General features: G+C 43.0%; 1 protein-coding gene across 3 annotated transcripts in view; it reads left to right on the top strand.

Annotated features, from left to right (window-relative positions):
- Nucleotides 1-26,498, top strand: part of NFATC3 (nuclear factor of activated T cells 3) — a 148,560-nt gene that overhangs the window by 112,931 nt on the left and 9,131 nt on the right. Inside the window, exon 10 of one of the 3 annotated variants that reach the window (XM_030795030.1) lies at nucleotides 21,059-21,162. The exons of the other annotated variants lie outside the window; for them this stretch is intronic. Coding sequence (XP_030650890.1) covers nucleotides 21,059-21,159 — 101 coding nt within the window. The 3' untranslated portion in view covers nucleotides 21,160-21,162. The remainder of the gene's footprint in view (nucleotides 1-21,058; nucleotides 21,163-26,498) is intronic. 3 annotated transcript variants of the gene reach the window in all.

The following is a 26,498-nucleotide window of genomic DNA, read 5'->3' as shown; positions in this document are numbered from 1 at the left end:
GCTGAATACGGGATCTTTTCTTCCAGAATATGTAGTGAGATCACAGTGTCTAGAGAATGGAATTCAAGGCCATTAGTTCCATAAATATTGCTGAATGCTGTCCTTTTGCAAGATGAAGCTAGATGCTGGGAATGCGAAGGATGTATTAAGATAGGATTCTCGGCCAGGCGCAGTGGCGCACACCTGTAATCCCAGCACTTTGAAAGGCTGAGGCGGGTAGATCGCTTGAGCCCAGAACTTCAAGACCAGCCTGGGAAACATGGCAGAACCCCGTGTCTACAAAACAAAATACAAAAAATTAGCCAGGCATAGTGATGTGGGCCTGTAGTCCTAGCTAACCAGGAGGGTGAGGTGGGAGGATCACCTGAGCCAGAGAGGTTGAGGCTGCAGTGAGCTATGATCATGCCACTGCACTCCAGCTTGGGTGACAGAGTGAGAACCTGCCTCAAATTAAAAAAAAAGATCAGCAGAGATATGTAACAGATTTCACAGGAAGGATTCAGCAAGTCTTCTGTGAGTAGGTGACATTTGAGCCAAGTTTTGGAGGATGAGTACAGTTGGCTTTCTGTATGCATGGGTTCCACACCTTGGATTCAACCATCTGTGGATTGAAAATATCTGGGGGGTTGGGAGGCCAAGGCGGGCGGATTCCGAGGTCAGGAGATCGAGACCACGGTGAAACCCCGTCTCTACTAAAAACACAAAAAATTAGCCGGGCGTGGTGGTGGGCACCTGTAGTCCCAGCTACTCGGAGAGGCTGAGGCAGGAGAATGGCGTGAACCCGGGAGGCGGAGCTTGCAGTGAGCCGAGATTGCGCCACTGCACTCCAGCCTGGGTGACAGAGCGAGACTCCGTCTCAAAAAAAAAAAAAAAAAAAAAAAAAAAATTAGAAAATATCTGGGGGGAAGAAAATGGATGGTTGCATCTGTATTGAACATGTACAAACAGACTTTTTTTTTCTTGCATTATTCCCTAAACAATGTAATATTACACTAGTTCCCATAGCATTTACATTGTATTTACATTATTATAAATAATGTAGATATGATTTAAAGGGGGGATGTGGATAGATTATGTGCAAATAGTACACTGTTTTATATAAGGGACTTGCGCATTCATGGATTTTGGTATGGGGGGTTGTAAAACCAGTCCCCATGGACATAGTCATTTCTCAGTGTACTCGGGATTGATTTTAGGACCGCCTGTGTACATCCAAATCATGCATGCTCAAGTTCCACGGTCACCCTGTGGAACCCACATGTAAGAAAAGCAGCTGTGGTCTCAGTGCTTTGGGAGGCCAAGGTAGGAGGATTACTTGAGACTAGGAGTTTGAGACCAGCCTGGGCAACATAATGAGACCTCATTTCTACCAAAAAACCCCACAAAAATTAGCTGGGTGTGGTGGTGTGTGCCTGTAGTCCTAGCTACTAGGAAGACTGAAGTGGGATGATCGCTTGAGTCCAGGAGTTCGAGGCTGCAGTGAGCTGATCGCATACTATTGCACTCCAGCCTGGGTAGCAGCAAAGTGAGACCCTGTCTCTAAAAAAAATTAAAAAGCCCTCCACATATGCAGATTTCACATTCGAGAATATTCTTTTTTAGATCCATGTTTGGTTGAAAAAAGCTGTGTATAAGTGGACCCAGACAGCTCAAAGCTGTGTTGTTCAAGGGCCACCTGAGTGAAGTGAACATCAGAGGCAAGTCAGATAATATAGCAGAAATAGAGAAGAAGGGTATGTTTGTCAGGAAAGGATATATCTGTGGTGGGGTGAGGTATGGGGACGGGGGTGGGGGATGGGGGTGATTGGTATGGTACAGGATGATTTTAAAGCCATGAGGGGACATGCCAGGCCATTTGTGTGTAAACAGAAGGTATATGTGTAAACTAGAGCAACACCTAAAATTGCATAGCATTTTTCTATTTATTATCTAATCTAATCGTTAGCATTCCTCAAACTCTGAGGTAGATAGTGATATTTATAGAGTTGGACTTTTGAAAAATCACACAACTAGTAAGCAGCAGAACTGAGACTGGATCAATCCAGTCTTTTTCTTGTGGCACTACAGCTGCCTCCCAGAAACAGCAGGCCATGGTGGTTAGAATAGAACTCTGTGCTAAACGGAATCCCTCAAGGTTTTTCTAATTCCTGGAGAATATTCTCCAGAAATGCATGTGCACAATTTCACTGCATTAACCCATGTTCACAACTGCATCTGATCTGTCACACTGTTGGGTGTACTTGAGCACTCTGGTATTTAAGCATTTTGCTGTTCTCTGTGCACAGCTGACATAAGTGTCACTCCCTACTAAATGATGAAACCAAAAGGTAGAGAGCAGGCTGCTACTTTTATGCAAAACAGATTTGAAATAAAGGCTTATGGAAATATTGGCTTTAAAAATGTTGCCTGTTTCTTTTAGCAGTTTTAGACTAACTCTTCACGTTGCTTTTTACCCTGAAACAAGGAGTGAGACCTTGAGTCACTCATTTGTGATATAACTGAAGATAGGAGATTTATTGAGTGAGTCATTAAGGGCACTTCAGCTCATTTTTTTTAACCAATGAAGATATTTTTTCCGTCTAAAAAGAGCCCAAAGCTAGAACCTGCTCTTTTTAATTTACCACAGGTTGAGAGATTTGGGGGTAGAGGGTTGGATAGGCAACAAATCAGGTTTCTACAAAGATTTTGGGAAAATGTATTTCATTATTTGAATATATTAAGATTTGTTGCAAAAACAGAAGATCTGGAAAGGTGAGGTCTGTGAGGGCAGCTGTAAAAGCAATTTTATTTTTGCTCCCTTTATTATGGTAGGGCATACAAGCAAGAAAGGAGCCAGGTGCTGTGGCTCACACCTATAAACTCAGCACTTTGGGAGGCTGAGGTGGGTGGATCACCTAAGGTCAGGAGTTCAAGACCAGCCTGGTCAACATGCTGAAACCCTGTCTCTACTACAAATACAAAAAAAAAAAAAAAAAAAAAAAAAAGCCAGCATGGTGGTGGGCGCCTGTAATCCCAGCTACTCGGGAGGCCGAGACAAGAGAATTGCTTGAACCTGGGAGGCAGAGGTTGCAGTGAACTGAGATCACGCCATTGTACTCCAGCTTGGGCAACAAGAACGAAACTGTCTCAGAAAAAAAGCAAGAAAAAATGTTCCTAGATTGTAGCTCCCCAGAGACTAGCTATCACATTTGCTCATTGCCACCCCTCAGGGGACTTAATAGAAGCTCAGCGCTGCCAAGCAGTAATTACAGAAGGGGAAGAGCAGGACACAATGGTGTGCACCTGTAGTCCTGGCCACTTGGGAACGTGAGATGGAAGGATCACTTGGGCTCAGGAGTTCAAGCCCAGTCTTGCCAATATAGTGAGACCCTGTCTCTAAAATTAAAAAAAAAAAATGGACAGAAAAAACTGAAACGCACTCTATTTTTTTGTGATGGTAGTCTCACCCTGTCATCCAGGCTGAAGTGCAGTAGTGCAATCTTGGCTCACTGCAGCCTCGATTTCCTTGGCTAAAGGGATCAATCTTCCCACTTCAGCCTCCTGACTAGCTGGGACTACAGGCATGTGCCACCACACCTGACCAATTTTTGTTAAAATGCACTTCTGGAAATCTTAGATTATTGGCTGTATAATTTTTGCAAATTGAATTTTTGATGCTTAATTTAAGCTCCAAAATGAATATATCTTTATTTTTATTTTTATTTTTTGAGATGGAGTCTCTATCACCTAGGCTGGAGTGCAGTGGCGCAATCACGGCTCACTGCAACCTCCACCTACCAGGTTCAAGAGATTCTCCTCCCTCAGCCCCCCGAGTAGCTGGGACTACAGGCGTGCGCCACCACGCCCAGCTAATTTTTGTATTTTTTAGTAGAGACGGGGTTTTGCCATGTTGGCCAGGCCGGTCTCGAACTCCTGACCTCAGGTGGTCTGCCTGCCTCAGCCTCCCAAAGTGCTGGGATTACAGGCATGAGCCACCATGCCCAGCCTAAAATGAATTTTTGATATTTTTAATTTGACTCATTTATTATGATATTTGGATTTGCCTTTGAAGGTAGAATTTTTAGATGCTTAGAAAAAAAGTTCTGCAATCTTTTAATGTAAATTCAAATTAGCTGGGCGTGGTGGTGGGCGTTTATAATCCCAGCTATTTGGGAGGCTGAGGCAGGGAGAATTGCTTGAACGCAGGAGGTGGAGGTTGCAGTGAGCCGAGATCGCACCACTGTGCTCCAGCCTGGGTGACAGAGCCTGGGTGACAGAGTGAGAGACTCAAAAAAGAAAAAAAAAAAAACCTTTTAATGTAAATCCATAAAATAAAAATGAAAATGGCTGGGTGCAGTGGCTCACTCCTGTATCCCAGCACTTTGGGAGGCCAAGGCGGGCAGATCACTTGAGGTCAGGAGTTCTTGACCAGCCTGACCGACATGGAGAAATCCCATCTCTACCAAAAATAAAAAATTAGTCTGGTGTGGTGGCGCATGCCTGTAATCCCAGCTACTTGGGAGGCTGAGGCAGGAGAATCGCTTGAACCTGGGAGGCTGAGGTTACAGTGAGCTGAGATCGCGTCATTGCACTCCAGCCTGGGCAATGAGTGAAAGTCCATCTCAAAAAATAAATAAATAAATAAATAAATAAATAAATAAATAAGAAACCCCATATGTCTCATAGACCTTGAACTCCATAGCACTGGAATATCTCCTTCTTTTTAAATTTTTTTTTAAAATTTTTTGTAGAGATGAAATCTTGCTACACTGCCCAGGCTGGTCTAGAACTCATGGCCTCAAGTAATTCTCCCACCTTGGCCTCTCAAAGTTCTGGGAGCCATCATATCTGGCCAAATGTCCCCTTTCTGGTTAGCTTTATTTTATTTTATTTTACTTTATTTCATTTTATTATTCTTGAAGATGGTATCTCACTCTGTCACCCAAGCTGGAGTGCAGTGCTGTGAACACAGCTCACTGCATCCTCAACCTCCTGGGCTGAAGCATTGCTCCTGCTTCAGCCTCCTGAGTTACTGGGACCACAGGCACATGCCACCATGCCCTGCTAATAGTTAACTTTAAAAGTCATAGAGCCAGGCGTGGTGGTGTGTGCCTATAATCCCAGCTACTGAGGAAGGCTAAGGCAGGAAGATCACTTGAGCCCAGTTTGAGGCTAGCCTGGACAACATAGCAAGACCCTGTCTCTGAATATTTTAAATGAGTCATAGAACATACCAGAAAGGATTGAAAGTGACTAAAGTGAACTTTGTAGTTAGCCGAAGCTCAATTTGTTTTAACTTTTTCATATTATGTCAACTGTTAAGTCCAAAGTAATTTCCACTCTACAACCACAGGACACAGTAATTTAAAAAATTTTTTGCTATACTACTTAAAGATACTTATCCTAGTAAGTTTTGTTAATTCTGTTTTATATTCAAATTTATATATCCTCTTTTAACCAAATCAAAGATTAAAACACACTTTCTTTAATATTTGAAGTTTTTAAGTAAGATGGAATCTCTTAGGAATAATTCATGTATTAGTTGACTGTTACTTTTAGAAATGTGGACATTAACATCAATTTTTTATTATAAATTCAATGACATTTACTAGAGAAGATAGTAATGTAACTCAGCTCAGAATTTCGAGAGTTATAGACTGAGCATGGTGGCTCACACTTGTAGTCCCACCACTTTGGAGGTCCAGGCAGGCGGATCACTTGAGCCCAGGAGTTTGAGAATAGCCCGGACAACATGGCAAAACCCTATCTGGAAAAATTACAAAAGTTACCTGGGCATGGTAGCACGTGCCTGTAGTCCCAGCTACTTGGGAGGCTGAAGTGGGAAGATTGCTTGAGCCCAGGAGGTCGAGGCTTCAGTGAGCAGTGATCATGCTACTACACTCCAGCCCAGGTGACAGAATGAGACCCTGTCTCAAAAATAAAGTAGTTATAGAGCTGGAAAATATTCTAATATAGCTCTCATTTTATGGATAAAGCATCTGAATTTTACACAGAGCCTAAGGTATTCATCCAGGAAAACACACTTGAATTATGGCAGAATAAAGACTAAAACCTGTTTCCTGACTCTAGGAGTTTTTCTAGAATCTGTAATCAAGTTTCTAGTCAGTGTGTTGAGGTTTTAGAATTAGTGTCAAACAAAGAATACATGAAAGAAAATGCCATTTTCTCCATAGAGCCTTGATTGTGAGAGGGACCAGGGTAATCTTAAGATTATAGATTCTGGCCAGGTGCAGTGGCTCATGCCTTATAATCCCAGCACTTCGTGAGGCCAAGATGGGAGGATCGCTTGAGCCCAGGAGTTCTAGACCAGCCTGGGCAGTATACCCTGTCTCTACTAAAAATTTAAAAATTAGCTGAGCATAGCTGGGCGTGTTGGCTCACGCCTGTAATCCCAGCACTATGGGAGGCCGAGGCTGGCAGATCATGAGGTCAGGAGGTCAAGACCATCCTGGCCAACATGGTGAAACCCCATCTCTACTAAAATACAAAAAAATTAGCCTGTAGTCCCAGCTACTCAGGAGTCTGAGGCAGGGGAATCACTTGAACCCAGGAGGCGGAGATTGCAGTGAGCCAAGATCACACCACTGCACTCCAGCCTGGCGACAGAGCGAGACTCCATCTAAAAAAGAAAAAAAAAAAATTAGCTGATCATGGCGTTGTGTGCCTATAGTCCCAACTACTCAGGAGGCTGAAGTGGGAGGATTGCTTAAACCCAGGAGGCAGAGGTTACAGTGAGCCAAAATTGCACCACTGCACTGCAGCCTGGGCAACAGAGCAAGACCCTGTTTAAAAAAAAAAAAGTATTATTGATTCTCAGTGTTAGATGAAGTGTTTTTTTGTTTTGGTTTGGTTTGGTTTTTTGTTTTTGTTTTTTTTTTTGAGACGGAGTCTCACTCTGTCGCCCAGGCTAGAGTGCAGTGGCAATCTCAGCCCACTGCAAGCTCTGCTTCCCGGGTTCATGCCATTCTCCTGCCTCAGCCTCCTGAGTAGCTGGAACTACAGGCGCCTGCCACCACACCTGGCTAATTTTTTGTATTTTTAGTAGAGAAAGGGTCTACACCGTGTTAGCCAGGATGGTCTTGATCTCCTGACCTTGTGATCTGCCCGCCTCAGCCTCCCAAAGTGCTGGGATTACAGGCGTGAGCCACTGCGCCCAGCCTAGATGAAGTTTTAAAGGCTCTCCATTCTCTTTCTCCCTGGAGTTCACACTTTGGTATTCTTAATGATGATTATATTCCTCTGTGTCTCTTCCCTAGCTTCTTTGGAGCATCTCAGGGCCTTTTGAGTTCTAGCTGCTCTTCTTGTTTTATGTGGGCTCTAATACCTCTAGAATAATTCAGAACATATTTAATCCTTCTTGTATAACAGCCTTCACATGTGTGAAAGCTTGATCTCTTTCCCAGTCTTAAAAGCTCTCCAGCAACTTCATCCTTCCCTCACCAAAATGCAAATTTCCCTCTTCTCGAACCGTGATGTTTTAAGTTCCCTTTCATAGTGGAGTATCCAGAAGGGAACACACTCTAGCTAGCTTGTTGTAGGTTAAGACTGTCACTTTCCCTGTTCAAAAGACTTTATCAGTATGGCCTGAGGTCAGGGGATTTTCTTAGCTCTGATATACTGTTGATGTAGTGAGTCATAATTATGCAAAGTTGTGTCCTTTCCCTACATAGGTTCATATATATATATATATATATATATATATATATATATGGGGTTTTTTTGGACCAAAGACTAAACTTTATAATTATCCTTGTTCAGTTTCATTGAAATGATTTTGGTGCCTCATACTAACTTTCCAAGCTCAGAAGAATCCTAGAAGCATTTCTCAGTCTCAGGCTTCCTGGGGCAAGGCACATATTCCTTTGGGGGTTACAACAGCAGCACAGTACTGACGTTTCACCAAGTGGTGTTCTCTTTCAAGTAGTCCCCCTGGAAGGCTGTAATATAAACTTACTCAAACAATTAAGGCATAGTTCATGACTATTTTGCTTCTTGTCTTTGTATTTTCTTCACTACCTCCATGTATCATTGCACCTCCTTGAAAAGCATGTTCTACGGCTGTCCAATTATCACTGAATTTTACTCATATTTACAGTTTGTATGCCTGGAAATGTAATTTTCCGTAAACATTTATGTTCGTTATGGTTTTTATGCTGCAGATTTTAGACCAGACAATAAACATTAAAACAGTTGATTTTATAACAGATACGGAAACTGTCAAGCTGTTTTTCATTTATTTATTTTTTGAGATGGAGTTTCCCTTGTCACCCAGGCTGGAGTGCAGTGGCGCGATATCAGCTCATTGCAACCTCTGCCTACCGGGTTCAAGCGATTCTCATGCCTCAGCCTCCCGAGTAGCTGGGATTACAGGTGCCCACTGCCATGCCCAGCTGATTTTTGTATTTTTAGTAGAGACAGGGTTTAGTCATGTTGGCCAGGCTGGTCTTGAACTCCTGACCTCAAGCGATCTGCCTGCCTCAGCCTCCTAAATGCTGAGATTACAGGCATGAGCCACTGCACTTAGCCTTTTTAAAATTTATTTTGAGACAGGGTCTCACTCTGTTGCACAGGCTGGAGTGCAGTGGCGTGATCATGGCGTACTGCAGCCTTGACCTCCCGGGACTCAGGTGATCCTCCCACTTTAGTCCCCCAAGTAGCAGGGACTACAGACACACACCACCGTGCCTGGCTAATTTTTTGGGAGTTTTTTGTTTGTTTGTTTTTATTGTTTTTTGTTTTTGGTAGAGATGGGGTTTCGCCATGTTGCCCAGGCTGGTCTCAAACTCCTGGGCTCAAGTGATCTGCCCTCCTTGGCCTCCCAAAGTGCTGGGATTACAGGCGTGAGCCACTGTGCCTGTTTGTCAAGCTGTTTTAAACATTTTAATTAAGATTTGATTCAGTGTGGTAATTGATACTGTTTGTTTTAAAAAAAGAAAGATTGTAGCGGCCAGAGACAGTGGCTCATGCCTGTAATCCCAGCACTTTGGGAGGCTGAGGTGGGTGGATCACTGAGGTCAGGAGTTTCAGTCCAGCCTGGCCAACATGGCAAAACCCCATCTCTACCAAAAATAAAAAAAGGAAAAATTAGCTGGGCATGATGGTGCATGCCTGTAGTCCCAGCTACTTGGGAGGCTGGGATAGGAGAATCATTTGAATCCGGGAGGTGGAGGTTGCAGTGAGCTGAGATGGCACCACTGCACTCCAGCCTGGGCAACAGTGAGACTCCATCTCAGAAAAAAAAAAAAAAAGATTATAGTATTGTGAAACTAGACTATCTTAGACCTTTAAATACAGGTCCATTTAATTTATGATTGAGTTAACCGAATCCTGTTACAACTTTCCATTAAAGTCCCTCAGTTCCCACTTGTCCTCCTTGTTCACAGACTAACAGAGCCACAGCTGCAGCTCTTCAACAGAGAAGAGGATGCATGTTAAATATAGCCTGACCTGCTGCTGTGGTGAAAACTGACACTGCCACTTGCAGGCTCTGTGCAGTAACATGCTGATCCTGAATGTAGGGCATTTGGTAGTTCAGCAGTAAACAGGGACTCTAGTCATGACCTCAGCTGCTTCAGTTCTGTATGTAAAAGACAAGCAGAAGAGCCTGCTTTCAAAAAGCAGGTGCTTTTTAAATTCAAGGGAATGATAAACACAACATTCAGGTGGTTACTTGGATGTGGGAAGCAGGAGACTGGTATGGAGGAGGAACAGAGAGGTTAATATTGTCAGTGTTCTCTTGCACCTGTTGGTTAGTGGTTTCACTGGTGTCTATTTTATTAAAATAAATAAAACAAGGCAAGGCACAGTGGCTCACGCCTGTAATCCCAGCACTTTGGGAGGCCAAGGCGGGTAGATCGCCTGAGGTCAAGAGTTCGAGACCAGCCTGGCCAATATAGTGAAACCCCGTCTCTACTAAAACTACAAAAATTAGCTGGGAGTGGTGGTGGGCGCCTGTAATCCCAGCTACTCGGGAGGCTGAGGCAGGAGAATCGCTTGAACCTAGGAGGCGGAGGTTATAGTGAGCCAAGATCGTGCCATTGTACTCTGGCCTGGGCAACAGGAGCAAAACTCCATCTCAAAATAAATAAATAATAAAACATAAGTAAATAAATAAATTAATTAAATAAAAGCCATGCACAGCCAGTGGTGAGAGTGTGTCATCTATGAGGTATCACTATGGGCACTGGAGTGGAGGGAGGTAGATAATGCTGAAATTTCTCTTTTAACTGGGACACTGGATAACTCACGAATCCTCTTTTGGGAAGCATACATGTACTATACAGCCTCAAGCATGTTTAAGACGAATGATTCCAGAAGCTGAAAGGTCTTGTAAATAATGCCCATGTAGGCTTTAAATCATGGCTTATGCGAGATGGACCACGATGGGGATTCAAGACCTTAGACACAACCACCCTGGGACATACAATAAGAAAAATTGAGTTTTAGGCCTAATGAAGAAAGAACAACAAACATTTGAGAAGATTTTTTATTTTTTATGTCAAATGCCTCTGTGTATTTCCATGGACATAAATAAGTTGTACCTTTTTTTTTTATAATGAATGTATTGTTTCTGAACAAAAAATTTACCAACCTACATTAAGATTTATACATGACCAGGTGCTGTGGCTCATGCCTGTAATCCCAGCACTTTGAAAGGCCGAGATGGGAGGATCATTTGACATCAGGAGTTCACGACCAGCTTAACCAACATGGTGAAACCTTGTATCTACTAAAAATAGTAAAAATTGGGCCAGGCGCAATGGCTCACGACTGCAATCCCAGCACTTTGGGAGGCCGAGGCGGGCGGATCACTGGAGGCCAGGAGTTTGAGACCAGGCTAGCCAACATGGTGAAACCCCGTCTCTACTAAAAATACAAAAATTAGCCGGGTGTGGTGGCACATACCTGTAATCTCAGCTACTTGGGAGGCTAAGGCAGGAGAATCGCTTGAACCTGGGAGGCAGAGGTTGCAGTGAGCTGAGATGGCACCACTATCCTCCAGCCTGGGCGACAGAGCAAGACTCCATCTCCAAAAAAGATAAAATAGTAAAAATTAGCCATGCATGGTGGTGAACGCCTGTAATTTCGGCTACTCATGAGGCTGAGGCAGGAGAATCACTTGAACCTGGGAGGCGGAGGTTGCAGTGAGCTGAGATCATGCCACTGCACTCCAGCCTGGGCAACAGAGTGATACTCTGTCTCAAAAATACAAAAAAAGGTAATGAATTATGGTTACTGTTTCTTGATAAACTCATATTTTTTTTTAACACTGTGCTAGGCACTTTGCTAGTAGCTCATTAATTCTTCCCAACCATCTGTGAAATGTGAATTATTAGTCTTAATTTTGTATAGATGTGGCTCAGAGACCTTAAGCACATCCCAGTGTTACATGGCCACAAATAATTGGGGCAGGCATTTGAATCCAGATTTGTCTGAAATGTAGATTTTCTCACATGTGTTTTTAGTGGCTTCTAAAATAGCTATAATTGATTACTTACATAATCTCGCTTCTGTAAAGACAATAGCATTGTAACTTTCTAATGTGCTGCCATGTGTAAGATAGCAAAACCTGTCTTAAAGTTGTATTCTATTTTAAAATTGATATCTTTTTTTGAGTTCCTTCGAAGACGGATTATTCACAAGAAGAAAAAAATTTTTTAATGAGAGATAAATTGTTTAATTTTAGGTTTAGCAGTTAAACAAGCTTTTTGTGGTTTGGTGGCAGTTTTCTGCCTTGGCATTACAAGGTTACCTCTTGCTAACAATCATAGCTTTTGACAGACATAGATAAGTGTGCTCAAAGAGCTTTTCTCTGTTTGAAGATGCCTGGCTCTTTTTTTTTTTTTTTTTTAAGACATTTCCAAAGCCTATGGTTAGCCTCTCTATCTGGGCAAGAGAAAAAGTGTGAAAGTCTCATTTATGCTGGAAGATAGGGTAGGGTTGAGAGTGATGTTTACAAGCATTTTAACTTTACATCTACAAGAATATGGTACAGATTAAGTCCTTGATAATCATGTTGTATATTTAAAAACATCTGTAGATGATTTTATGTAGAATGGGAATTCTAACATTTTATTTGTGTTTATTTCTTTGGTGGGGGAACGGAGACAGGAGTTTGCTCTGTTGATCAGGCTGGAGTGCAGTGGGACCATCATGGCTCACTGCAGCCTCGACCTCTCAGGCTCCAGCAATTCTCCCACCTCAGCCTCCCCAGTAGCTGGGACTACAGGTGCCTGCCACCACATCCGGCTAATTTTTAAATTTTCTTGTAGAGGCAGTCTTTCACTACGATGCTCAGGTTGGTCTCGGCCTCCGAAAATGCTAGGATTACAGGCGTGAGCCACCATGCCTGGCCTGTGTTTCCTAATATAATCATTTTTTGAACAAGTAATACGTTCATATGGTTCAAAATGCTAAAGTTACAACATTATACATAGTTAAAAAGAAATCTGTCTTCTAGGTAGATACTCCATTGTCCTCTGTAGGGAGAATTGGAGTTACTAGTTTCTTGGCTGTCATTCTATGCATTTATAAACAGTTGCATTTTTTTTCCTTATTTTTACTAGCATATTATGTATACTAGTTTATACTTTGCATTTCCTATGTAATATAGAATCTTGGGAGATTATTCTATACTGTAACATAGAAGAGCTTCCTTGAAAGATATTCTGAAAATAGAATATTCCATAAAATATTCTATAAAATACTGCTTTGAATATTTGTACCACTATCTTTTTTTTTTTTTTTTTTTTGAGATGAATTCTTACTCTGCTGCCCAGGCTGGAGTACAGTGGCACCATCTCGACTCGCTGCAACCCCCACCTCCCAAATCTGTGATCTCTGTTCATATTTGCTTACTTTTCTATTAGATTGTTGATCCTCCCTCTTACTGATTTATAGAAGCCCTTTGTTAGGTTCATTAGCTCATTGAGATATGAGTTAAAAGTATCCAGATTTATAAATTTTAAAAGAGGGATTTACAAAAGTCCTCTAAGTCTTGCTTTAAGTTAATGGGTTAGAGCTGTGAAAACCTAATTAAGTCATTTCACACAATGTTCTCCCATGAGAAAATCCAAAGTTTGTTTAAAATTTAAAATTTACCATTTTAATCATTTTAAGTATATAATTAAGTGGCATTAAATACATTCACAATATTGTATAACCACCACCACTATCCATTTCCACAACTTTTTCATCACCCAAACATTACAACTCTATTAAAGTAATAACTACTCATTTCCTTCCCGTCCTCCCAGCCCCTGGTAATCTCTACTCTGCTTTCTGTCTCTATGAATTTCCCTACTCTAGATACTTCATATAAGTGGGATTACACAATGTTTTTCCTTTTTTGTCTGGCTTATTTCACTTAGCATAATGTTTTCGAGGCTCATCCCTATTGTAAGCATATGGAGGAATAATCTATTGGAATATTTTTATATAGCATATTATTTACATATAATATTCCATATGGAGGAATAATATTCAATTTTGTGTGTACACCACATCTTGTTTATCCATTCATCTGGCAAAAAATAATTTGGGGCGAGGCACGGTAGCTCACGTCTCTAATCCCAGCACACTGGGAAGCTGAGGTGGGTGGATTGCCTGAGCCCAGAAGATCAGGACCAGCCTGGGCAACATGGTGAGACCCCATGTCTATAAAAAATTAAAAAATTAGCTGGGCATGGTGGTGTGTGCCTGTAATTCCAGTTACTCGGGAGGCTGAGATGAGAGGATCACCTGAGCTTAGGAGATGGAGGTTGCAGTGAGCTGAGACTGCACCATGCACTCCAACCTGGGCAACAGAGACCCTGTCTCAAAAAAAGTTGATGAACACATACATATTTAAAAAAAAAAAAAAGATGAACGGGGCTTGGTGGCTCATGCCTGTAATCCCAGCACCTGGGAGGCTGAGGCAGGTGGGTCACCTCAGGTCAGGAGTTCGAGACCAGCCTGACCAACATGGTGAAACCCCATCTCTACTAAAAATACAAAAATTAGTTGGGCATGGTGGTGGGTGCCTGTAATTTCAGCTACTTGGGAGACTGAGGCAGGAGAATCGCTTGAGCCTGGGAGGCAAAGGTTGCAGTGAGCCAAGACCATGCCATTGCACTCCAGCCTAGGCAACAAGAGCAAAACCCCATCTCAAAAAAAAAAAAAAAAGATAATTTGTGTTGTTTCCCTCTCAGCTGTTGTGAATAATGCTGCTGTGAACACTGGCATACATACTGTTTGAGTCCCTCTTTTCAGTACTTTCGAGTGTTTACGTAAGAGTGGAATTGCTGGGTCCTGTGGTAATTCTGTGTTCAACTTTCTTTTTGAGATGGAGTCTCACTCTCTCACCCAGGCTGGAGTGCAGTGGTGCGATCTGGGCTCACTGAAGTCTCTGCCTCCTGGGTTCAAGCGATTCTCATGCCTCAGCCTTCTGAGTAGCTGGGATTACAGACATGTGCTATCACGCCCAGCTAATTTTTGTATTTTTAGTAAAAACGGGGTTTGACCATGTTGGCCAGGCTGATCTCAATCTTTTGACCTCAGGTCACCCGCCCTCCTCTGCCTCCCAAAGTGCTGGGATTGCAGGCGTGAGCCACCAAGCCCAGCCTCCACGTTCAACTTTTTGAGGAACCACTATTTTTTTTTGTTAATCCTACAGCAGCCACACCATTTTACATTTACAATGTATAAGGCTTTCGGTTTCTTTATACCCTTGCCAACACATGTTATTTTCCATTTTTAAAATAATAGCCATCCTACTAGGTATTAAGTGATATCTCATTATAATTTTGATTTGCATTTCCCTATTGACTAATGATGTTGAGCATCTTTTCATGTGCCTGTTGTCCATTTGTATATTTTCTTGTCTATCCAAATCCTTTATTTTATTTATTTATTTATTTATTTTGAGACGGAGTCTGGCTCTGTCACCCAAGCTGGAGTATAGTGGCATGACCTTGGCTCACTGCAGCCTTCACCCCCCGAGTTCAAGCGATTCTCCTGCCTCAGCCTCCTGAGTAGCTGGGTTTACAGGTGCACACCACCATGCCTGGCTAATTTTTTATATTTTTATTAGAGATGGGGTTTCTCCATATTAGCCAGGCTGGTCTCAAACTCCTGACCTCAGGTGAGCCACCCGCCTTAGCCTCCCAAAGTGCAGGGATTACAGGCATAAGCCACCATGCCCGGCCTAGTTTTCAATGTAGAAATTTTATGCCTCTTTGGTTAATTCCTAAGTATTTTATTGTTTTTGATGCTACTGTAAATAGAATTGTTTTTCTTAAGGTTGAGCATGGTGGCTCACACTTGTAATCCCGGCACTTTGGGAGGCCGAGGCAGGCGGATCACCTGAGGTCAGGAGTTCAAGACCAACCTGGCTAACATGGGCCCACCTGGCCAACATGGGGAAACCCTGTCTCTAATAAAAATACAAAAATTAGCTGGGTGTGGTGGCATATGCCTGTAATCCCAGCTGTTCAGGGGGCTGAGGCAGGAGAATCGCTTGCACCCGGGAGACAGAGGTTGCAGTGAACCAAGATCATGCCATTGCACTCCAGCCTGAGACTCCATCTCAAAAACAAACCAAACAAAAAACCCCAGAACAAGAATTATTTTCTTAATTTTTTTTTGGACCTTTCATTCCAAGTATATAGAAGTACAACTGAATATTGTGTGTTGATTCTGTATTCTGCCACTTTGGTGACTTTGTTAGTGCTAACATTTTTTTGTCTGTGTGGATTCTTTAGAGTTTTATGTTTATACTATCATGCCATTCTTGAACAGAGATAATTTTCTCTCTTCCTTTTTAATTTGGATGGCCTTTATTTATTTATTTATTTTTCTAACCTAATTGCTCGGGCTAGAACTTCTAGTGGTAGGCTGGTAGAAGTGGTGAAAGAGTGGGCATCTTTGCTTTGTTTGTGATCTTAGGGGGAAAGCTTTTGTTGTTGATAATGATAGGAACTAAGAGTTTTTCATATATGGCCTTTTTCATACTGAGGAAATTCCTTCTATTCTTTATTGAATGTTTTCATCTTGAAAGAGCATTGAATTTTGATAAATGGGTTGGGCGCGGTGGCTCACGCCTGTGATACCAGCACTTTGGGAGGCTGAGGCAGGCAGATAGCTAGAACCCAGGAGGTGGAGGCTGCAGTGAGCCGTGATTGGGATTCTCCTGCACTCCAGCCTGGGCAACAGAGTGAGACCAGCTCAAAGAAAAAGAGTTCTTTTCCCTGCCTCTGCCGAGTCGAGTGGAGGCAGAGGCTTGAGTGCATTCAAGATTTGGCTTCACCCGTAGACCACCACCATGGCCAAGGAAGGCGTTGCTGCTGGAGGTGTGGTGGTTGTTAATACAGAGGTGTTGAAGACTGTCCTCACCCATGATGGCCTAGCACGTGGAATTCGCAAAGCTGCTGAAGCGTCAGGCCCATCTTTTGTGTGTTTGCATCCAAGTGTGATGAGCCTATGTCAAGTTCATAGAGGTTCCTTGTGCTGAACACCAAATCAACCTAATTAACGTTGATGACAAGAAGCTAGGGGGAATGGTTAGGTCTCTGTAAAGTTGACAGAGAGGGGAAACCCCATAAAGTGGTTCATTGCAGTTGCGTAGTAGTTGAAGTACTTCAAATGCAAGAAATGAACAAATAAAACTCTGGCTTACCCCCCCTGCCCCCCAACACACACACACACACACACTCACAGTCACACTCACTGTGGGCACGATGGCTCAATCCTGTAGTCCTAGCACTTTGGGAGGCCGAGGTGGGCAGATTGCTCGAGCCCAAGAGTTCAAGACCAGCCTGGGCAATATGATGAAGTCCTTTCTCTACTAAGAATACAAAAAATGGCCAGGTGCGGTGGCTTGCACCTGTAATCCCAGCACTTCGGGAGGCCAAGGCGGGCGTATCACGAGGTCAGGACATTGAGACCATCCTGGCTAACACAGTGAAACCCCATCTCTACTGAAGATACAAAAAAATTAGCCAGGCGTGGTGGTGGGCACCTGTAGTCCCAGCTACTCGGGAGGCTGAGGCAGGAGAATGGCATGAACCCGGGAGGCGGAGCTTGCAGTGAGCCAAGATCGTGCCACTGCACTCCAGCCTGGGCGACAGAGTGAGATTCCATCTCAAAAAAAAAAAAAAAAAAAAAATTAGCCAGGTGCCGTGGTCCCAAATACCTGGGAAGCTGAAGTGGGGGAGGATTGCTTGAGGCTGGGAGGTAGAGGCTGCAATGAGCCATTATTGTGCCACTGCACACCAGCCTTGGTGACAGAGTGACACCTTGTCTCCAAAAAAAAAAAAGAATTTTTACAAACGCTTTTCTGCATCTATCGAGATGATCATGTGGTTTTTAAATTAATTTTTGTAGAGGTAGGGTCTTGCCATGTTGCCCATGCCAGTCAGGAGTATTTTTTTTTTCATTTGTTCAACTAATTTGGCATATTACTTTAATTGATTTTCATTTGTTGAATCATCCTTGCATTCTGGGAATAAAACTCACTTGGTCTTAATGTATCATCCTTTTAATATGCTGCTGAATTGTGTGTTTTGTTGATTTTTGCATCTATATTCATAAAGAATATTGTGTAGTTTTGTTTTTTTTGTTTTTGTTTTTGTTTGTTTGTTTGTTTTTTTGAGATGGAGTCTTGCTCTGTCGCCCAGGCAAGAATGCAGTGGTGTGATCTCGGCTCACTGCAACCTCTGCCTCCCCAGTTCAAGCGATTCTTCTGCTTCAGCCTCCCGAGTAGCTGGGACTACAAGCGCGCACCACCATGCCCGGCTAATTTTTTTGTATTTTTAGTAGAGATGGGGTTTCACCATATTGGCCAGGCTGGTCTCGAACTCCTGACCTCGTGATCCACCCACCTTAGCCTCCCAGGTGTAAGCCACTGTGCCTAGCCTTTTCTTTTCTTATAGTATCTTTTTCTGGCTTTGGTGTCAGAGTAAATTCTGGCCTCATAAATGAGTTAGGAAGTGTTTCCTCCTCTTTAATCTTTTGTAAGAGTTTCAAAAGAATTGAAACTCTTTTTTCTTTGTTTTGTTTTGAGATGGAGTCTCTCTCTGTCGCCAGGCTGGAATGCAGTGGCGCGATCTCAGCTCACTGCAACCTCCGCCTCCCGGGTTCACACCATTCTCCTGCCTTAGCCTCCCGATTAGCTGGGATTACAGGCACTCACCACTATGCCCAGCTAATTTTTGTATTTTTAGTAGAGACGGGGTTTCACCATGTTGGCCAGGATGGTCTCTATCTCCTGACCTTGTGATCCTCCCGCCTTGGCCTCCCAAAGTGCTAGGATTACAGGTGTGAGCCACTGTGCCCAGCTGAAACTTTTCTTCTGTAAATGTTTTTTGTTGTTGTTGTTGTTGTTTGAGTCGGAGTCTCGCCCTGTTGCCCAGTCTGGAGTGCAATGGCATGATCTCAGCTCACTGCAACTTCTGCCTCCCAGGTTCAAGCAATTCTCCTGCCTCAGCTTCCTGAGTAGCTGGGATTATAGGCACCTACCACACGCCCAGCTAATTTTTGTGTTTTTAGTAGAGACAGGGTTTCACCACGCTGGCCAGGCTGGTCTCGAACTCCTGACTTCAGGTGATCTACCTGCCTTGGCCTCCCAAAGTGCTGGGATTACAGGCATGAGGCACCGTGCCCGGCCCACTTTTGTAAATGTTTGGTCAAAGTTCTTGTGATCAGGAGAGATGAATGAGGTATATTTTGGAGCTCACAAAAGTGCTTCAAGGAACTAGAAGGATTTCTGGAGCACTGCAAGTTTCTGTAAAGCACAATCTGAAAGTACCACTGAATTCATCCACTCACAAAAGCTCCCATAGTTTGTGTTGGCCTCTTGCTTTGTTCTTGGGCTGCTTTCTTATGATTTTTATGCTGCTCTACCTGTAATCACATGTTCTATACCTTCATGTCTGTTTTGGAGGATTCAATTGTGGAGATTGGGAACCCCCAAAAAGAGTATTTTGATATTTTCAGTATTTAAAATACTTTGCACACACTGTAATATTTAAATCACCTCTGAAAACTAGGTGAGTGATCTCAAATAATAAACAAGCTTAAGTCAGAAAAACTTTGCTTAAGCAAAGGATTTCTGGATTTTGTTTTGTTTTGACCCCTATAGTGAGGGTGCATTTTGTACAGATTGACTCTTCCTTTGTTTTTCTTCTTTTATCTGCTTAAAAGGAAGGTATTAGTTAGTGTTCATAGAGACTACATGCAGATTTTTCCCTTCTAAGTAGGTTAGGTCCTTTTACTTGAAGTTGTACAACAGAGGCCAAGAATAATTCCTTATAGGCAAAAAGATGAGAGTTTGCCTATTTTGTTATTGTGTTTTTGACTCTTGGGGCATCTGAATGCTTTAGCCAGTACCGCAAAACTGACCAGTGGTGACTCTTCTTTTGTGCAGTGACTTTCAAACATTTTTGACAGCTTCCTACAATAAAATACAAGGATTATGTTGTGACCCAGTACACAAAAAATATATACAACTAATGTTAAAGTCTCACAAACCAATTCTTAACCTTTATTAGAGGGAATGCAGTCTGTTATCTTCTATTTTGTTCTATTTCTTTCTCTTTTTTTTTTTTTTTTTTTTTTTGAGACTGAGTCTCGCTCTGTCGCCCAGGCTGGAGTGCAGTGGCATGATCTCGGCTCACTGCAAGCTCTACCTCCCAGGTTCACGCCATTCTTCTTCCTCAGCCTCTGAAGTAGCTGGGACTACAGGCGCCCGCCACCACGCCTGGCTAATTTTTTTTTTTGTATTTTTAGTAGAGACGGGGTTTCACCGTGTTAGCCAGGATGGTCTCGGTGTCCTGACCTCGTGATCCACCCGCCTCGGCCTCCGAAAGTGCTAGGATTACAGGCCTGAGCCACTGTGCTTGGCCTATTTCTTTCTCTTTTTAAAAATACTAGTTTCAGGGGCCGGGCGCGGTGGCTCACGCCTATAATCCCAGCACTTTGGGAGGCCGAGGTGGGTGGATCACGAGGTCAGGAGATCAAGACCATCCTGGCTAACAAGGTGAAACCCCATCTCTACTAAAAATACAAAAAGTTAGCCAGGCGTGGTGGCGGGTGACTGTGGTCCCAGCTACTCGGGAGGCTGAGGCAGGAGAATGGCGTGAACCCAGGAGGTAGAGCTTGCAGTGAGCCGAGATGGTGCCACTGCACTCCAGTCTGGGCGACAGAGCAAGACTCTGTCTCAAAAAAAAAAAAAAAAGTTTCAATTTGCTGAATTGATTTCATAAATTTCTAATGGATGTGAACTTCAGTTTAAAAAATACTCCTCCAGGCGGGCATGGTGACTCACACCTGTAATCCTAGCACTTTGGGAGGCCTAGGTGGTGGATAACCTGAGGCCAGGAGTTTGAGACCAACCTGGCTAACATGGTTGAAACCCCATCTCTACTAAAAATACAAAAAGTAGCCAGGCACGGTGGCAGATGCCTGTAGTCCCAGCTACTAGGGAGGCTGAGGCAGGAGAATCACTTGAACCCAGGAGGCAGAGGTTGCAGTGGGCAGAGATTGTGCCACTGCACTCCAGCCTGGGTGACAGAGTGAGACTCCATCTCAAAAAAAATACTCTTCCATGACTCCCAGATTTGGCTGTACATATAGTTTTCTGGGCTGCTACCCTTAAAGATTTTGATTTTGTGGTTTGAGTTTATATTTTTATAAAGCATTCAGGAGTTTATATTTTTATCAGTTGCCCAGATAATTTTGATGTAGCCTTAGCCAAGTATTTGGGAACTACTAATAGATATAATAAAAACTAGTTTATTTAAAGCTGAATTTAATCCCTTAAAACCACTGAAAACCATAATCGTAACTCTTAAAGTTATTGCCCTTCAAATTTTTAAAAGAATCATCTTAGTACCTGAGCTATCTGAACTCCAATATTTATTTTATCTAATAAAATATGGAGAGCCATTTTATGCAGTGATTGACAAGTAAAAGACAGTTAAATTCCTTTTGATTATAGAAAAAACAGGCTGGGCACTGTAGTAGATTAAGTTCACCCTCTGGTTTGTTCCATTCAGTAGTGATGTTGTCTTCTTTGACACAGACCAATTTATATCTGACTTGGAACACCAGCCATCAGGTTCAGCAGAGAAATGGCCTAACCACAGTGTGCTCTCATGTCCAGCTCCTTTCTGGAGAATCTAGAGGGTGAGTGTTGATTGAAATGTGTCATTGTTTTTGTGCCCAAGTCTGGTATTTGCATGCAGTGGCTGGATTTGCATGTGCTACAGAGGAGGGGGTATGCACGGGCATTTTCTGGTAGGCCCACTCATTATCTTTGGAACTACACTTCGACTAAAAGACTCTGCTTTTTAAACTTAACCACACTCAAGCTCTTACACTTGTGCTTATGATTTTATTCTTGAATGAAAGGCAAGTGTTTACTTAGATTTATTACACCAAAGCAGAAAGAGGTTTCATATCTATGAATTCTATATGGTTTGGGTTGCTGAGTAAATTTGGTTGCTGATCAGGTATGTAAGCCTACTCATTCCTGGTCAAGTATTCTTAGGTTTTGATGTGAATGAAATCAGGAAATTTTGTCCGTTTTTCAGAGGCAACCCAGAATATTTATCCCTAGCCTCCCCTGTGGGCCCATGTTTGCACTTCTGGTAGTCCTCTGGGGCTCTACTTGGAAGAAAGCTGTAGTACTAGAGCCAGTGTCTGTGTCTAGGCTTAGGCTTCTAGACTCAGCAGCCAAGGAGGAACGAAGCTTTTCCTTGCTGTCGTTGGCTCCTTTCTTCAAATACTATCAAAGCCACTTAAGAAAATATGTGATAGAAATTATAAATACACAGATTATAACTTCCTAAATGCCATTTCAATTTTATTTTAAAATGAATCTGGATTTGGAAAGGGCCTTGGAAATCATGTTCACTACCCAAACCTTTATATTTAGGTTTCTGCAGCCTCCTGATGACCTATCAGACAAGATACCAAAACCCTAACTTCTCCCAGAGCTGGGCCTACCCTGGTCTCATGTCATTCTTGTCCAACCATGAGAGGAGTGGTGACTTAATTCCTGCATTGAATGTATATAAAACTCTCAGGAGAGTTATAACCAGAGGATTTAAAATAATTTCCTCATATTAGGGGTGAGAAAATAAGTTGCAGAAAGATTAGTTAAGTCACCTGAGTCACATCACAGCCAAACCAAGGCTAAAGCTTACTTCTTCCAGTGTTTAGCCCAGTGTGCTTCCCATGTGTGAAGCAACAAGTTAGTCACTAATGATCTTGGTAGGAAGGAAGTATTATGTGGAGTGAAGGGATCGATGGATGACTGAGTGAATAAGAGGTGAGAACATAGAAGAAATAGCAGTGTAGACAACTCCTTTAAGATGTTAAGCCGTGAAAGAAAGAATTAGATACAGAGGGGAACGTGGGGTTGAGTGTTTTTATTTGCTTGCTTGCTTGCTTGCTTTTTTGAGATAGAGAGATTTACACTTTTTTTTTGTTTTTTTTTTTGAGATGGAGTCTCACTCTGTCACCCAGGCTGGAGTGCAGTGATGTGATCTCAGCTTACTGCAAGCTCCGCCTTCCGGGTTGACGCCATTCTCCTGCCTCAGCCTCCCGAGTAGCTGGGACTACAGGCGCCCGCCACCATGCCTGGCTAATATTTTGTATTTTTAGTAGAGATGGGGTTTCACTGTGTTAGCCAGGATGGTCTCAATGTCCTGACCTCGTGATCTGCCCACCTCGGCCTCCCAAAGTGCTGGGATTACAGGCGTGAGCCACTGCGCTGGCCGAGATTTACACATACTAAGTGCTGATGAGAAGGATCTGGGGAGATGAGTTGATAGAGACAAAGAAGTGAAGAAAATTGATGCAGCAAGGTGTTGAAGAGGTTCCAGAGCACAGGTAGTGGAATGGGTCCTGTGGATTTTTGGGTCTGGAGCTCAGGTTTGGCCCTTAGAGATGGAGTTGGGAGTCAACAGTGGACAAGATTATTCAGAGGAAAATGTACAAAATGAGAAAACAAAATAGGGATAAAGGATTCTTCTGATAATTTTAAAATGCTTCTGAGTCCCACATCTTAAGCCAAATTGAGAGAAGTTGTTTATTTTTTTCACATTTCAGCTTTTGCTGATAGAAAAGAGTACATGCTGATACTTGAATATACTTTCAAGTACCTGTGTACTGTTTACTCAGCTGGAGATTTAATGTTTATCTTTGTAGAATGTTTTCAGTTAAAAACATTCCTAGAGGAAACATTGTTATGACATTGATTATAGCATCACACATAGAAGGGGTTTTCTTTTTTTTTTTTCTTTTTGAGACAGAGTCTCCCTCTGTCGCCTAGGCTGGAGTGCATTGGCAACATACTGGCTCACTGCAACTTCCACCTCCCAGGTTCAAGCAATTCTCCTGCCTCAGCCTCCCAAGTAGCTGAAATGACAGGCTCCTGCCACCACAACTGGCTAATATTTTGTATTTTTAGTAGAGATGGGATTTCACCGTGTTGGCCAGGCTGGTTTTGAACTCCTGACCTCAAGTGATCTGCCAACCTTGGCCTCTCAAAGTGCTAGGATTACAGGCGTGAGCCACCCCACCTGGCCAAGAAGAGGTTTCTTAAAAAGGAAGGAGTCTTAAAAGGACTAATTTTCCCCCTGAATCCATTGGGTGGGGAAAAAAGGTATAATAATTTTCCTTTACTAGTATTAGAGCTAATGTTAAAAGTGAATATCTGATCTATTGCTGGTGAAATTTTTTATATTAAAAAAAGTGAAGGATATCTTCAAATCATTGTGCATGTAGTTTTAATCTGTTCAATGGTAGGAAGCTGTCTAGAATTCAGGGTGACATTTAAGATAACTTAGTTAAAAATCTATCAGTCCACCCCATTGTGTCAGGTAAAAAGAAGAAAAAAAAATTAGGCTTGGATACAGTAACTCATGCCTGTAATCCCAACACTTTGGGAGGCCGAGGTAGGCGGGTTGCTTGAGCCCAGGAGTTTGAGACCAGCCTGGGCAAATGGCAAAACCTCGTCTTTACAGAAAATACAAAAATTAGCTGGGCCTGGTGGCTCATGCCTATAGTCCCAGCTACTCAGGAGGCTGAGGCAGGAGGATCCCTTGAGCATGGGAGGTGAGGTTGCAGTGAGCCAAGATCACGCCACTGCACTCCAGCTTTCAAGATCACGTCACTGTACTCCAGCCTGGGCAACAGAGCAAGACTCTAGTCTCTGTCTCAAAAAAAAAAAAAAAAAAAAATCTGGCATAAAAGAGCTCAAGCTGGTCTTCTTGCTTACAGTACTTAAATATTCTTCCTGTGGGCCGGGCACGGTGGCTCACGCTTGTAATCCCAGCACTTTGGGAGGCCCAGGCGGGCGGATCACAAGGTCAGGAGATCGAGACCACGGTGAAACCCTGTCTCTACTAAAAATACAAAAAAATTAGCCAGGCGTGGTGGCGGGCACCTGTAGTCCCAGCTACTCGGAGAGGCTGAGGCAGGAGAATGATGTGAACCCGGGAGGCGGAGCTTGCAGTGAGCCGAGATTGCGCCACTGCACTCCAGCCTGGGCGACAGAGCGAGACTCCGTCTCAAAAAAAAAAAAAAAAAATTCTTCCTGTGTTATAATTATGGTGGTTTTATTTTTGTTAATAGAATTAGCTAAGTTAGTATAATGGAGATCCCAGAGAAATTTCCACAAAGGAAATTTCCCTCACACTTCATGATAATTCAGAGATCAAGATTCCTTTCAATTTGTTGTTCATATTTCTCCTTAGGTTTTGTCAAAGCAGAGAAACCACTTAGTCATGACTGAGTCTTAGCCCGAGGAAGGAATGGGAAAAGGGGAGGAAGAAGGAAGCCAAGCAAGTGATGAGGAAGATACATACATCGCTTTTGCTCACATTTCATTGAAGAAAACGAATTGCATGGGCCATACCTGCTACAATGGGGAAGCCAGGAAATATACTCTGTAGCTGGGTGTCAGTGTGACTAACTTAAACCTTGATTACTGTGGAAGAATGAATTAAGATAATTAGCATCCTACAATAGATACCTTCTAAATTTTCAGGAACTTATTTCTGTCTGTAGCTTGAAAAGTCAAATTAATTTTTTTTTTGTTTTTCCCTTTTTTTGTTTTATTTGGAGACAGGGTCTCGCACTGTTGCCTAGGCTGGAGTGCAGTAGTGCACGATCATAGCTTACTGCAGCCTGGAACTCCCTGGGCTCAAGTGATCCTCTTGCCTCAACTTCCCAAAGTGCTGGGATTACAAGCATGAGCCACCACACCTGGCCAAATTAATCAGATTTTGATAAATCCAAATTAATTCCTCAACTCATGCCATAAATAGATGAATTCAGGCCAGGCATGGTGGCTCATGCCTGTTATCCCAGCACTTTGGAAGGCCAAGGCAGACAGATCACTTGAGTTCAGGAGTTTGAGACCAGCCTGGGCAACATGGCAAACCCTGTCTCTACAAAAAAATTTAAGAAAAAATTGGCCAGGTTTGGTGCTGTGCCAAGATCGTTGCAGTGAGCCAAGATCGTGCCACTGCACTCCAACCTGGGCAACAGAATGAGAGCCTCACACACAAAAAAAAAATAAATAAAATAAAATAAAATAAAATAAAAAAGGTGAATTCAGTATGTTTTCCTGTATTTAGTTTAGATGGTGCTTTTTTTTTCATTTTGAGATGGAGTCGCTCTGTCGCCCAGGCTGGAGTGCAGTGGTGCAATCTTGGCTTACTGCAAGCTCTGCCTCACGGGTTCACTCCATTCTCCTGCCTCAGCCTCCTGAGTAGCTGGGACTATAGGCGCCCACCACCATGCCCAGCTATTTTTTGTATTTTTAACAGAGATGGGGTTTCACTGTATTAGCCAGGATGGTCCCGATCTCCTGACCTCATGATCCGCCCGCCTCGGCCTCCCAAAGTGCTGGGATTACAGGCGTGAGCCACCGCGCCGGGCCTAGATGGTGCTTTTATAACAATTGCATACATGTAGGCTTCATTTTTAAAATACATTTAGTCTTTATTTTATAAAAACAACATCTCGGCTGGGCACGGTGATTCATGCCTGTAATGCCAGCGCTTTAGGAGGCCGAGGCGAGGTGGGAGGATCAATTTAGGCCAGAAATTCGGGACCAGCCTGGGCAACATAATAAGACCCTGTCTCTATCCTCCCCAAAAATAAATTAGCTGGGCCAGGCATGGTGGCTCATGCCTGTAATCCCAGCACTTTGGGAGGCTGAGGTGGGCAGATCACAAGGTTAGGAGTTTGAGACCAGCCTGAACATGGTGAAACCCCGCCTCTACTAAAATACAAAAAAAAATTAGCTGGGCATGGTGGCAGGTACCTGTAATCCCAGCTACTTGGGAGGCTGGGGCAGGAGAATTGCTTGAACCCGGGAGGCGGAGTTTGCGGTGAGCTGAGATCATGCCACTGCACTGCAGCCTAGGCGACAGAGCAAGACTCTGTCTCAAAAAAAATAAATAAAAATAAAAAAATAAATTAGCTGGGCATGGTGGCAGATGCCT

This window comes from Nomascus leucogenys, chromosome 2 (assembly GCF_006542625.1).
Source record: "Nomascus leucogenys isolate Asia chromosome 2, Asia_NLE_v1, whole genome shotgun sequence".
Classification (NCBI taxonomy): Eukaryota; Metazoa; Chordata; class Mammalia; order Primates; family Hylobatidae; genus Nomascus; species Nomascus leucogenys.
This window is presented reverse-complemented; position numbering and strand designations above follow the sequence as displayed.